At 39.6% G+C, this 14,672-nt stretch overlaps 1 protein-coding gene across 4 annotated transcripts in view; it reads left to right on the forward strand.

The window, feature by feature from the left end:
- The window catches only part of GALNT1 (polypeptide N-acetylgalactosaminyltransferase 1), a 77,440-nt gene extending 63,895 nt beyond the window's left edge, over window positions 1-13,545 (forward strand). For all 4 annotated transcript variants that reach the window (XM_070420991.1, XM_070420993.1, XM_070420992.1 and 1 more), the window contains 4 exons: window positions 280-419; window positions 7,126-7,224; window positions 7,683-7,817; window positions 11,431-13,545. In XM_070420991.1, coding sequence (XP_070277092.1) covers window positions 280-419; window positions 7,126-7,224; window positions 7,683-7,817; window positions 11,431-11,577 — 521 coding nt within the window. In that variant the 3' untranslated portion in view covers window positions 11,578-13,545. The remainder of the gene's footprint in view (window positions 1-279; window positions 420-7,125; window positions 7,225-7,682; window positions 7,818-11,430) is intronic.
- Window positions 13,546-14,672: the final 1,127 nt, after the last annotated feature.

Below are 14,672 nucleotides of genomic sequence, written 5' to 3' on the forward strand. Positions count from 1 at the left end.
CATAGTAAAGTTTTCTGATCCCATATAACTTACATTTGTATTATTATTAGCAAGTATACCATTCTCACATATATTAGTACATTTTTTCCAAAGAAAAATTAAATTTATTTCCTCATTTTATACTTTGGGAAGTGGATCTATGGTATATCACTTGAATAGTCACACATCACCAAAATGGTGCCACTTTTCCCATCATCTGGCTTAGTTAGATGTAATACATAAATAGAAATATGCTACCGATAGAACATCAATAATTCAATCACTCATTTCTTTTAACAGGTGTTACGAAGGTCGATTATGGAGATATAGCATCAAGACTTGGTCTAAGACACAAACTCCAATGCAAACCTTTCTCTTGGTACCTAGAGAATATTTATCCTGATTCGCAGATTCCACGTCACTATTTCTCTTTGGGAGAGGTAAAAAAAAAAATAGTATCCTATGTGGTTATTATATTCTCACATATCAAAATCAATAGAGGTTAAACGTCCAACAAGAGGTACCTTCATATTAAAATTACATAATCATAAGTGTGGCAAAATTCTTATTAGTTGATAGTCTACCACATAACTTGAAACCTTATTGTTTTTTTATTGTATTTTCTTAAAATAAGAATGCTCTACCCTTAGCCTTTCATAGTTGGACTCTTGTTACAACATATTAGTGTCTTCCATAGACTTCTAATTTTAACAAACTGACCCATTTAGTTGAAACCATATACTCCTAAAGCTAATGTCCTAATGTTAATTAGCCTGAATCAAAACTTGAAGAACTTCAAAGTAAATATAATAAATTATAAAGAACTGACAAGGAAACTTGCAAGGCTATTGATAATTAATTGTATTTTTAATCTCATTATTTTTCCTTTGTGAGTTCTAAATCTCATTTTGGGTGGGGCGATGGAAAGAATGTTGGTAGCATGTTTGTTTCTGATGATGCCTTTAGTCATTGCTCTTAGAATTCAGCAACAAGTTTTCTTGAAACCTGAAATAATGTGCTTCTTAATGCTTATAATTAACACAGTTAGTTGTGCTTTGGAGTTTGGCCTTTGTATCTTTATGGGTGCCCATAGTATAGGTTTGATGTGAGAGAGACATGTGCCCTATTCCACAGTATTCTTAGTGTCCCATTCTGCCTCCAGCCCAAACTGTGCTCTGTGGATGGGAAATCCAGGTCCTTTTCTTTAACTGAGAGGTCTGGTCAAATCAAGGAATCTGTTTCAGGAGGGGTCCCATGGAGATTGGTAGGGACAAAGTCCCTGATGGCTTCAAGGGATCGAGGGAGAAAAGGAAGTTGAGATCATGAGTGGACAAGTCTTGGAAGAAATTTTGTTACAGAAAAAGCAGAGTGATGGGTGGTTGCTGGAGGGGAATATGGGGTTAAGGAAGAATTTTTGTTGTTGTTTATTTTTGCTATGATGAAACTGTGCTAATGCAAATGACCCCAAAATGAAAATGTGAATATGCTCAAATCAAGCCACTGATTGCAGGAGTTATGTGGGAATCAGATGGGAGGGATGCCTGCAGTGCACAGGGGAGGGAGAGTGGGGCAGTGGAGAAGGCAGTTCATCCATTGGTACTGGGAAGAAGGTAGAGGGAATGGGCTAGTGCCGGCCAGTTGTAGATTTCGGGGGAGAAGAAGCTGGTGGTTTGTGGTGAAAGTGTGAGGAAGTTCTAATGACTTGTTTGCTCATATAAGAGGGAAGAGGCAGCATTGGGGATGGGGATTGGGGAAAAGATGCCAATTAGAAACAGGATGTGGGAGCAGATAGATCCCAGAGGGAGTCGATGGTGGTGAGCTAGAGCAGTTTCAACCTGGTTGTGTTTTCTCCCGTGTCGTCCTTAGTAGTTACTGAGGCTGCTTCGGGGCTGAAAGTTCCCTACCTCTGAATGTCGTTGTGCTTTAAGGAATTCACCCTCAAACAACTGATGTGGAGTGTCTTGCCTCATTAATGAGCATCTGTTCCCTTTGCTGTAGCCTCATTCAGGTTGAGAAAGGCCCAGGGAAGGTGATGTGCCATGGGAAGATTCATAGCAGTTGCTCCTGCCACTTGCCTTTAGAATAGATAATGAAAAGGTGTTCTTTCCCTTTCAGCTGACCCAGTTTTGGACAGCACCTGGGCGTTGTTAGCTGAGCCAGAATATAGGTGTATTACAAAGAGCCACTTGTCTAACCCATAGCAGACGATTGCCAAAGCAAACTTGCCTTTTACCTGCCTCTTGCCAGCTGGCTTTCTCTATAAGGAACAGATTTAACCCTCTGTGGCCTGCTTGTTCTTAGCTAAGCAGTTGGCTTACTCTTGTGTACCCTTCATGGCAAGCTACACTACGCAGATGAAAGCTGATTGCCGGGCCGGGGCCAGGCGTTCTCAAGCTTGTGATCAGAGCTCTGCCTGCGTGAACCTCCTTCACGACAGCCTGGAACCTAGCCTTCAAGGGTCTTTTGTCAGACTCGGGCCCGGGAGACCTGGAATCACAGGCTTTCAGAGTAGGAAGGGAAATTGGAAAGTGTAAACTTCGTCTCTGATTTCACTGAGCCCAACTCTCCTAAGCTCCTGTAGGGCCTGGAACTGAATAAATGTGTTTCATTGTGATATCTAATAGCTGTTAATCCAGGAGATGAATATTCTAAACAACCACCACAAAAAGCAAGGAATTCCGACCCCTAGTGGGTTAGCCAGCCTCTAGACTGACCGTAGCTTCTCCAGGCAGATCTGACGATCCTAAGGTTCAGTGAGCATGAGCTCCATGTCTAGCACCAACCTGAGTGCTTCACAAATATTAACTCTTTATCCTCACATTAACACTATGAGATATAGGTGCTGTTCTCCCCACTTCACAGTAAGTAAGTTGAGGCATACGTAAATGGTTTAAACAACAGGGCAAAGGTCACAGCCACAAAATGGAAAAGACAGGATTCAAATGCAGGCAGTCTGGCTCAAGAGCCTGTATTCTTAGCCACTGATCTCATACTGTTCCTCACATCTAACCAATCTTTACCTTATGGCAAGGACTGAAAAAGTAACTCCATATTCTATTTTACTAGATTCCAAAAATCCTTTAACCGCTAACGTTGTCCCCCCTAATGGAGATGGCAAGATTTGTGAGGAGGCTAGAGTAGAAATGAAGGAACTTAGCTCTGGTTCTTACCTGTTTCCCAAGACTGAGTGCATTCACAATTATTTTCAACTCTTAAAGTGAAAAATAATATTTTAGAGATAGCTGTGTATACCTAAGTTGCTACTTCAGAAGGAACTAAAGATTTGCCTGATCTGTGGATAAGGAAGGGAAACAGACATTTATTGTGGGCCTACTATGTATTAGTTCCTACTAGGCTCATTGAGAGATCTCAGCACCCCTGAGACTGGTATCCCTGTTTTACAGGTGAGAAAATGAGGTTTTTACAGCAACATTTCCCATTACTGAGTAAAGAATGCTGCTATCTGCTGTCCCTCAGGGTGCTCACTCGGTTAGAAAGACAGGGGTGGGAGAGAGGGAGTGGATTTTGTGGCCCAAAATGTTTGGGAAATGCTATTTTTTTAATGTCCTCCTATACCAGGGGTGGGCAAACTTTTTGACTCGAGGGCCACAATGGGTTCTTAAACTGGACCGGAGGGCCGGAACAAAAGCATGGATGGAGTGTTTGTGTGAACTAATATAAATTCAAAGTAAACATCATTACATAAAAGGGTATGGTCTTTTTTTTTTTTAGTTTTATTCATTTCAAACGGGCCAGATCCGGCCCGCAGACCGTAGTTTGCCCACGGCTGTCCTATACTATCAGGCCCCTACCCTACCAAGAGTCACAGCATGTAAAAGGCTTTGAGAAGTCTTTTAACAAATAAACCTATTTAAACTTGTTTAACCCAGTATTTCCCAAACACGTTTGATTTTAAAATCCTTTCAGTGGCACGTGTATCCAAACCTGGCCAGATACTGTTGTTCAGATCGTGGTTTGGGGCATCACTGTCTTAGGATCCCGACCTGCCGATGGTTTCGTGGCATGTAATAGAAGGGTCGGAGTGAGGCCCAGGTCTGCATCCCCAAACCCACTCTCACTCCCACCCATCTGCCTCCAGACACTGTGGAAGTGCAGCTAATTCCCTGACCACCACAGTTCAGATATTGCTATGATTGAGGTAGAAAACTTCCTACTTCTAACAATTCCTCGCCCTTTGGCAGTCTCACAATTAGTTGTACGTGGTGCCTACAACTGTTTTGGTTTGGCTCATTGGCAGTTCTGGTTCTATGACTGGTATTATTCAGTCATAAAGAAATCCTATAAAAAGGACCATTCGTCTACAAACCTTCCCCTTTGACATAATTTAGATCCCCTAGGATGTCTACTAACTTGGACCTTCCATGTGCCTCCACAGAGGGCCCAGGCTGTGGTAGCAGCTTCCTAGCCGGCTTGTGCACAGTTTCTCTCATTGACAAGTAGCCCTCACAAAAAGTGGAAGACTTTTTCCTGTGTGTCAGCATGTAGTCCTGCACAGCCAGTGTTGTAGCCAGTAGCCACATGTGGCTGTTTAAATTAAATTCAAATTCAATGCCTCAGTCACACTAGGTACCTGTGGCTGGTGGCTCCATATTGGACGGCACAGATATAAAGCATTTCCATCATCATAGAAAGTTCTGTTGGACAAAGGTGGGGACATTAACACAATAGCCAATACAGGAGGCTGTTCATCAATCTTGCCATCATTCCATAAATTTCACCCTGCCCAGGCCCTAAAGTTGAGGTGTTCATATTTGCTTGTCAAACCCAGCGAATTAAAAACTCATAACTGCTGTATACCTGCCATAATCATCTTTATTCTCAAGTGATTTAGAAAATGTACATCCTAAAACAACTTTCTTAGGGATGGATTACATCAAATTCCCAACCATCCTGTCAGTAGTTATTTTCTGCTCCATTAGGGAGAACATCAGGAGAACATTTATATTCAGGAGTATCTACTCCAACGAGAAGAGCTCCCTTCTTTTTCTATAGCAAATCGGTCTTTTAGTTTGAGGTGACTCAATAATTTAGAATCTCAGTTGGTATTGGAAATCCTGATAATCTTCAAGTACTGTGTTACCAAACAAGGGGACTTCTCTTGTTTCTCTTTCCAAGATAGTCATCAAAATATCACTTGAAATGTGAATAAACCAGAAGAAATTCATAGTGTAATAAGACTACTGAGCACTTTGTGAGGATCTATCCTGTATATAAACCAAAGATGGGACAGAGCCCTCTAAGCGCAGGAGAACCCAGAAGCTAGCCCATCTTTTCCTTAGATTACACTTCAAAATCCTAACTTGTCAGGAGGTTCTCACTTTTTTTTTCTAGTTTTTGTCCTCTTTTTTTTTTTTTTTTTTCTTAGAAATCCAACAAAGGCAACATTTGACTAGAACCGTGGTCGGCAAACCACGGCTCGCGAGCCACATGCGGCTCTTTGGCCCCTTGAGTGTGGCTCTTCCACAAAATACCACGTGCGGGTGCACACGTACAGTGCGATTGAAACTTTGTGGCCCATGCGCAGAAGTCAGTATTTTGTGGAAAAGCCACACTCAAGGAGCCAAAGAGCCGCATGTGGCTTGCGAGCCGTGGTTTGCCGACCACTGGACTAGAACGTCCTTACATTAACCACTCTTAAATTCTTTCCTATAATTTCTCTTCTTCCTGATAACATGCCTGTACATTTTATGTCATTCTGTATTTTTCAACTATCAGCATTATACTTGGGAAAATCCTGTCTTATAGGAACTGAGTTTGAGATGAAAGGAATAGCAGATTGTTACTATTTCTGAGCTAGACTCTGAATAGATGCGTGGATGTGCATTGTATTACCTAACCCAGCACAGAGCCAGTTACCTCCCAGGTACTGTTAGGAAATTGATCTCAGAAGGTTTGGGTCATTTGGATTGAAGCCCAGGTCTCACTTATGCCAAAATCCCAGTTCCTATTCCTGACAGCCGTGAATAATAGTTTTTCACACCTATGTCTTTGCATCTTTATAATAATGCATATGGGCTTGTTAGTGCCTTATACAATATTGGAATAATATGTAGACTGTACATTTGTTTATAAAAAATGGCTTATTTGTGGTTTTAACTTTATCCCCAGTTTATCTACCACACAAAACTAGTTACATTTTTTTCTGTCTACATGACAAGTGTAGTTTGTCATATACAGTGGGGCCTTGACTTACAAGTTTAATTCATTCCGTGACCCAGCTCGTAACTCAAATTACTCATATGTCAAATCATTAAAGTGAACGAGTGAGACACGTGATGCTGGGCTGATGTTGTGGCGTTCACTGTGACGTTCGCTGCGCCAACTAGCGGTGGGGTATCTGAAGCTGGCTCGTAACCCGAATTTTAGCTCGCAACTCAAAGCAAAAAATCGGCTGAGAGACGGCTATCTCAAAAAACTCGTTAGTCGGGACACTCGTAAGTCAAGGCCCCACTGTATCTCCCTTTGGCCTACCTGCTAACATCCATAGGAATAGATTGAGGACTTTCAAATGTCTATTAGTTCACAATATGCTTTTAAACTGCAACGATTCAGAGGAAACAAACATATCAAGGGGCGTTGCTTAAAATACTCTTCCTGATTTTGATAACTGGTTTAAATTCCTTTTATGTAACTGATGGTCATCTAACGAAAGAGTGGTGTTTGCACCACACCATGATTATACTCCCAGTGAAGCCAAACTCTAAACTCTGATTAGAAAGTATCCCCATTGAGTAGCCTAAGAGCTCATCAGAGTAGTCATCAAAATTAATGTATCCACGGGAAGTTGTTAAATTGCTTTAAATTATTAGGCAAAATAGAGCTTATTGAACTAAATACAAATCCCAGAAGAAAAGCTTGGGGGGAAAAAGAAATAAGAATTTTAAGGATTTCTCTCTGAAACACAAACATTATATGAGTAAGACCTTTCTAGACCCCAGAATTTTAGGTAGACAGTGAATTCCGCTGCTGCTGCTCCACCCCACAAACTCATAGCCCTTACCTTGTCATGCATCTGAGGTTGTTTTATAGTAAAGTTTAGATTGATTTTAATGTGTGTGTATCTGTACCTGTGTGTCTGGTTAATCTCTTTCCCTTCTGATGTTTGCGTTATTCTTTGTCCCATAGATACGCAATGTAGAAACAAATCAGTGTCTCGATAACATGGCTAGAAAAGAGAATGAAAAAGTTGGAATCTTTAACTGTCACGGTATGGGAGGTAATCAGGTGAGTATTTTAGTAAAGCTTTAAAACGGATAATTTTCAGATTTTTCTGTTCATTTAATCTCATGATGTCATTCAGGAAATACTTTCCTACCTTTAAGGAGAAAATAATAAAGACCCTTAGGAGAAGGGAGCCTTCAATCTAATGTTTATTTTTAAGTGAAACATTTGTAAAAGGCCCCTTGTGAGAACTGTATTTACGTTGCTGTGCATGAGGTTTATTTTGCCCTTTTTCGCAAACAGATGACAGTCCTTGACAATACACTCAGTGTGTACATAGGAATTTTTTCTTTCCTCTGTGTAAAGTTAGTGGTAGCTTTTCTGAGTCACTTACTCTCTATTACATTAATAAAGTTCAAAATTGTGTTTCTTGAATTATTTGTTTTTTCCCCTCCAGATATTGGGTGTATAAAACACTGCCTGTACTGTGACAGCTTACATGGGGCATGCTTGTTTTTCAGGTTTTCTCTTACACTGCCAACAAAGAAATTAGGACGGATGACCTTTGCTTGGATGTCTCCAAACTCAACGGCCCAGTCACAATGCTCAAATGCCACCACCTAAAAGGCAACCAACTTTGGGAATATGATCCCGTGGTAAGTTATATGTGCATGAATAAGATAAAATACATAAAATGATGTGTGCTGTTGGGTATATCTATAGACTTTATTGCTAAAAAATGAACTCTTGGGGAATCTGAATATAGGTCAAATTGTTCTTATTCTCTAAAGATTGACAGGTGGGAAAAACAATATGCATAAAATAAGCATGTTTCAATCTCCCTGAAATTAAACTGGCCTTGCCTCCAGTCCCTGGGTCCTTGTCACTAAGTAACTCCCATCCCTCTGTATGCCCTCAAGCTCGCAGGCTTGCATGGGGGAATGGAGCAGTAAGTAGGCTCTGTAAGTCCTGCATTAAACACTTAGGTAAACGTAGCCCCAGTTAGTGAAACTCTGGCTCACGAGGATAGTTCAGTGACAACCCCCCCTCACCTCCTGTCTGACCAACCTCCCAGCTTGTGGTTTTGCTCTACGGTTCTGGAATCAGCATCAAGATGTCTTTTCTCTGGTTCTTCTTTTTCTGTTTACAAGCCCTAGTGTTCTTCTCTCTGTAAGGAAAGACTTGTTCTTGAAGTAAAAGACTTTACTTTCTGTGCGCATTGATCGATGGCGAGTGAATGGCCAGCTCGCGCCTCTGCTTCCCAGCCCCGGCTCCTGCCTCCACCTGGCTTCTCAGGGGCTCTGGATGCGGAGCTCCTCGTGGCTGTTGCTGAGCTGATGATGATAGTTTAGAAGCATCTTATCCACTGGCTTTAGATACACTACTGTTCAGTGTCTTCTCTTGGCTTTCTCTCTATTTCCTTTTGTGTGCTTGGCTCACTCTGCTTTTTCATTCTTTCCCTTATGGAGATGTCCAAAGTTATGACTTTGCCCATCTTTTCTCCATATATGTTGCCATATACAAACCCTGGTCCACTTTCATCACCAACCTGCTGTTTTCTGAACTTGCCCTGTATTTTCCCACTTTACATTTAAGATCATACACTTCCCTCTACCTAACAAATCATACCCATTCTTGAGGGCCCATCTTTGAAATCACTTGCATGAATCCCTACCAGAAATTAGCTCTGTCATAATTTAGTTATAATTGTCTCTGACCCCTCTAATGCTCTGCTTCTTTGTAGTGTTTATTTATTATCTACCAGTCTTTTCTGGACTATAGATTGTTAGATCCTAGAGGGCAAACACCATGTTTTATAATTCCTGGGTCTCCCTTCACCATGTAAAAATAACATTAAATAAAGCAATAGCCAAGTTAAAATTACCATTGGAAACAGCCTGAATATTCAGTTCCAGGGTTTTTCATGGTACATGCTACTGCCATTTTGGGTAGTACTGCGTACTGCAATGTGCAGTCTCTGACCCCAGACAGTAAATGCCAGTGGCATCCCAGAGTCATCGTGACAACCCAAGTGTTTTAAAAATTAAAAGCTCCCAATTAATGTTCATTAAAAAAGGACAGCCTGTCAATTAGGTAACATAAACTGGGGTTGACTTGTCTTAGTAAGCCTGCAGGTACGTGGCTTCCCGTGTGGATTCAGCTGCACCCAGCGGGGAGCAGTAACCGGTGTCTATGTTAGGAGTTCATTTTAATAAACCTAAATAAGTGAAATAATTTTAGAAATTGGGATGAGAGGACCAATTCCCCAACTAAATTTTTTGTTGTGTCCAATTTTTATATTTGTATTAACACTAACAGTTGACACTCAGAGAAGCTTTTCAGGGCCTTCTGGAATGTCTGAGGGTTTTGTCTTGCACGTGACCCAAGGCCTGGGCAGCAGGCAGTGTGCACGGGGACCTCCAGCTCTCTGTTCTGCCAGATCGCGTTCCTGGCTGCTGGGGGTGTTGCTAGAATATTGAGTTTTTCCAGCGTGAGTGCCATTTATCAGGAGCTTCCTCTGAGCTAGCACTTTCTGTACATTATCTTAATCTTTCCTCTTAACCGTTTCAGGTATTTTTGTCCCCATTTTATAGATGATGAACCTGGGGCTCAGAGAGGTTTTTGTTCAGGGGCAGTCAAGTACCACATACAACAGACCACGTATTACAATGGAGCTGAAAAATTCCAATTGCGTGACCCAGCGTTACAGCACATCTCTCACCTATTTGTGGTGACGCTGGTGTAAACCTACTGCGCTGCCAAGTGGTGTGATACTACAACACTGTACAGTACATAATACTTGATAATGACTGTGTTACTGGTTTATGTATTTAAAAATAACGAAATATAGTAGAGTCTACTCTTTCTACTTACAAACAAAAAAGGTTTGCTGTAAAACAGCATGCCGTGTTTAAACTGGCAGCAGCCTCATACATCCTGTGTTTATGACATTTTCTTGATTGCATCAATTTCTCTTGTGCTTGACTTAATCTTGTATTGTTTTCTATAGTGATATGCTGTACGGGCTTGTAGCCTAGGAGCAATAGGCTGTACCATATCGTGTAGTAGGCTGTAACATCTAGGTTTGTGTAAGTCACTCTTATGATGTTCACACAATGATGAAATTGCCTAATGACACATTGCTCAGAACATATCTCCATCATAAAACAGTCTGTGGCAGTAGTTGGTATGTGATAAATCTGGAATTTATTCTAGAAATGTCTGACTGCAAAGTCCTTTCTCTCAACAAGTAAACTATAGAACATCTGCATAAAAAACCACCACAACCATGCCGACTCTGGTCCAGGTTCTGTAAGAATTAACGTATGTAATACTGAACCTACAGTCAGCGTTGGTAGTAAACTATGACATCTGCACATGTGTACTGCCTTTGGCCAATTTCTACTTTGACCACAATACGGAATAAATGACTGAAAGCTAAAATAGTTGTATTATACTCAATCACTAGGTTTCACGCAATAGGAATTTTTGAGCTCCACTGTAATGTTAATTACATTAAAATAGTGCCGTAAGTAAAAAGTGAGATAAATGTATATCAGTAAACATATTTCACATTTCCTTTACATGTATAGACCCTTATAGGGTAACGCTCGATGCAGATTCCTACACAGTTGCTTTGGCATCCTTACCCTGACCAGGGCTGCTGAGAATCAGATGCAGTACTGTGAGTCAGTGTGCCTGCTAGCTCTCCTCTGGCCTGTCCTTTTAAAAGTATCCCCAAAACCAGCATGACAGAAGAAGGTACATAGCTGTATCTATTGGCCACTTACTAAAAACTGTTTATAAATCTTAGGATTCCTTATGATTTTGAATCTTCCAAAGGACCTGTATGGAAGCACAGGATGCATTTGAACAGCCTTATCATAGGGAAATGAAGCAATTTTGAAATAACTTTTTGAAAATAGGTTAAGGATCCTAAATTAAGAACAGCTAATCCAATCATATTTTTAGGAAACTGAAGCACAAAAAAGTAAAATTTCTCACAGAGCTTATGGGAGAATAGGACTTAGAATGTAGGTCATCTTACTGCAAGTCCAGTAGAATCCACTGTACCCCAGTGCCTTCTCCCTCCCACAGTTCCTGATGCTATCTTTACATAGATGCCTTTCTCCATTATTATTTACATAACGTATATTACCAAAAAAATCCCTTTTCTACTGAAGAATTCAATAATCACCAGAAACGATGGCTGAGATGTTTTTGTTGTTTTCCACTTCCATGTTAAGACTCTTTTTCTGTGCTTTTCAGAAATTGACCCTGCAGCATGTGAACAGTAACCAGTGCTTGGATAGAGCCACGGAGGAGGACAGCCAGGTGCCCAGCATCAGAGACTGCAGCGGAGGCCGGTCCCAGCAGTGGCTTCTCCGCAACGTCACCCTTCCAGAAATATTCTGAGACCAAATTTACACAAGAAAAAAATAAGGGTTGACTGGGCTACCTCAGCATACATTTCTGCCACATTCTTACGTAGCAAAAAAGGGACAGTGCTCCCTCCTGCGGGATGTGAGGGTTCTCAGCCAGTAAGACTAGACTCGCTCCTCACGCGCCGTGGACCAGCCTCCTGCCACGTAGCGAGACTGTGCACACTGATGTTTACAAGGTCGAAGAGGCTTTCGTCAAGAGTCATTGTAAAGACTATTCAGACAGTGAAACAATCAGCAACATGTGCTTCCGGAAAGCTGCGCCTCGGGGGGTCTGCTTGCACAGCAGTGGTTTCCGCTGGACATGCTGTCACAGTGAAGAATTTCCAAGATAAAACTGGTAGCCAGTATATTAATATTGATACAAAAATACATGAAAAGAACTGGAACCAGGTTCAAAATCATGAAAATAACATTTTTACAAAAAAAAACTATATTAAACAGGGTTTAAAGGAAATTAAAACAGAACTATGAGAAGTACAATTTGTTATAGTATAGTATCAAATTTCTATATAGATTTTATACCTCGGTGGGGAAAAACTGATTCCAGTGACATTCATTTTGTTTTCATCTGTGATAGTCATGGATGCTTTTTTATTTCTCCTTGGGGTGCTGAAATTGAGCTGGGGGAAAAGGCTCTTTGAACGTAGTTTTAATTGCTTTCTACAATTTTTAAAATTTGGTTTGTGGGCTGTTGGAATTGTAATTTTTAATTGCCTTCCAAAAATGGAGATTTAAAATAATGTCTGATCTCACTGAACAGTTAGATATCTCAGTTGCTCTTGGGTCAACTGGTTTACAGACTTTCTCACACACACAGATTTCTTATTAGATTTTCAACTTAACTTGATTCAACCGATTATGCTTAATACCCAAGATTCATCTACTGTACTACAGGTTTGTTTTCACAGCAATAAATCTTCAGTTTTGGTTTATGATTCCACTCAACAAAAGGCCTGCGCAAGTGATTTATTATTTGGGTATGTGGAGATGATGCATTTGATGGTTTTTTGGAAAACTGTTTTCACTCCATACTCAGATGTGCTTCATTGTCAAGTGCATATTTAGATTAGGTTCTTGAATTGTAATGAACTGCTGCTTTTTTAAAAAAATAATAAAATTTGACGGAAAATGTTTAATTGGCATTTTTTAAATGAGTTAGCCAAAGAAGTGCAGTTATTATTCCATATTATTAATCCTGTACTTCTTCCCTAAATTTAATTTAGATTAAATTGGTTTTCTTTTTGTTTTCTAATACTGCAAAATAACCTGAGTATCAATTAAAAGTTGAATATCAATTAAGTTTTAATCTCATAGAAAATCTCATTGTGACATTTTTCCTGATAAGTAAAGCAATCCATTGGCAAAAGTACATATGTTTTCCTTTATTTATAAGATTTTATTTAAGTGATACTCTTTTCTTTGATTATCAAAGACTTTCACTGCAGGCACTGCTATTTCTTGTGCCTAAGGATGTTTCTAAAAGTTGCATCACTAGATACTCCCAAGTCCAGTTACAGAAAGTTCTCATTTCCATTCAAGTTCATCAGTATCAAGCGCACGTGGATGCTTTAAGGTGAGTCTGTAGTACAGACTGCAAACATTTTGTCCCCAGGAAATTTGAAATTAAGCAGTACTGATGGAATTATTTTTCCTGCTTCATGTAGGCCTAATGCTTGAGTAAACCAGATGTCTAATCAAAAATTATTTTCATGCTCAGAATTTCAGCTTTTGTACTCAAGCATAGCTTGGTTTTCTTCCTTACTGTAAGAAAGCTTAATAGCAGTGTGATTTAAGGTTTTGTTTTGTTTTTTGTTTTTTAAGAGGGGGGTATGAGTGATTAATTCATGGGTACTTTTAGAACCTGTTAGATAACCCCATTGCCTTTATTTTTCTAATTAAAAAATTCCTAAATACTTTGAAAATATAAAATATTCCTGAATAGTTGTGCCTTACATTGATGTTATTTGAAGTTAAAATGAGTCCCTGATCATTATATCCATTTTTAGGTTAGGCAATATGCTAATTACTCTGTTATAAATCAAACTGAGAAGAAAAGAATAAATGAAAAAGAAGGCAAAGGATGAAAAGATGGGACTATTATTTGACCAGTGAAGAATACATAAATGTGACCAGGATAATTTAAATATCACAAATCTATCCACCCTACTCCAATTCCAATCCATTTTAATGTCTTTCTGTTCTTATTTGAATTCTTGGGGGGAAAAAAGTACTTTGTTCACCATCTGAAAAACAGGGCAGCACGTAGGCCATGTCTTCCTTTCCCTATTTGACATTCACTGAAAAACAGGTTCCTCTGTCAAGATGTGGTGCTCTTCTCATCTCCCAAGAAGAATACCAAGAGCAAGTTAATTCCAGAACTACGTGTTATTCAAAGGAGAAAGAAAATCAGAAGGTAATATTCCTGAGGGATAACGATGAAAGGAGGAATACAAACAGAATCACTTTTTACACTGTTTGGGAAATTAGATGTATTTCTAATTATATGACACAGCTCCCATTTGATTTCTTGAAGATTACTGAGTGTTTGCTTGATAAATCTACCAGGACTACACATTTTGCAGGATATGAGGCAAAACTCTAGATGTACTGTCTGTACACTAGCAAAGAATTCACAAGGGAAATTAGAAAACAATAGCATCATATAAGTTGCATAACTCAAAAGAAAGTAAGATGTATGCAACTTATATCATGAAAACTATAAGATGTTGCTGAGAAACTATAGAACACTAATAAATATATTATGCTCATGGATTGAAAGACTGCATAATGTTAAGATCTCAATTTTGCACAAATTAAGCTATAGATTCAGTGAAATCAAAGTCTTAACGAGACTGTCTTGTATCAATTAGCAAATCCTAGTCTATATGGAAATGCACCAGACCCAGGATAGGCAAGATAATCTTGAAGAAAAAATTGGAAGACTTACACTACTCAATTTCATGACTTGCTTTAAAAGCTATAGTGATTAAGAGAGTGTAGTACTAAAGTTAGGACAAACACATCAGGAGATAGAAGAGAGTCCAGAAATAGACCCACACATGTGTA

This window comes from Myotis yumanensis, unplaced genomic scaffold, assembly GCF_028538775.1.
Source record: "Myotis yumanensis isolate MYYU_CA2020_CCGP unplaced genomic scaffold, mMyoYum1.0.hap1 SCAF_7, whole genome shotgun sequence".
NCBI lineage: Eukaryota > Metazoa > Chordata > Mammalia > Chiroptera > Vespertilionidae > Myotis > Myotis yumanensis.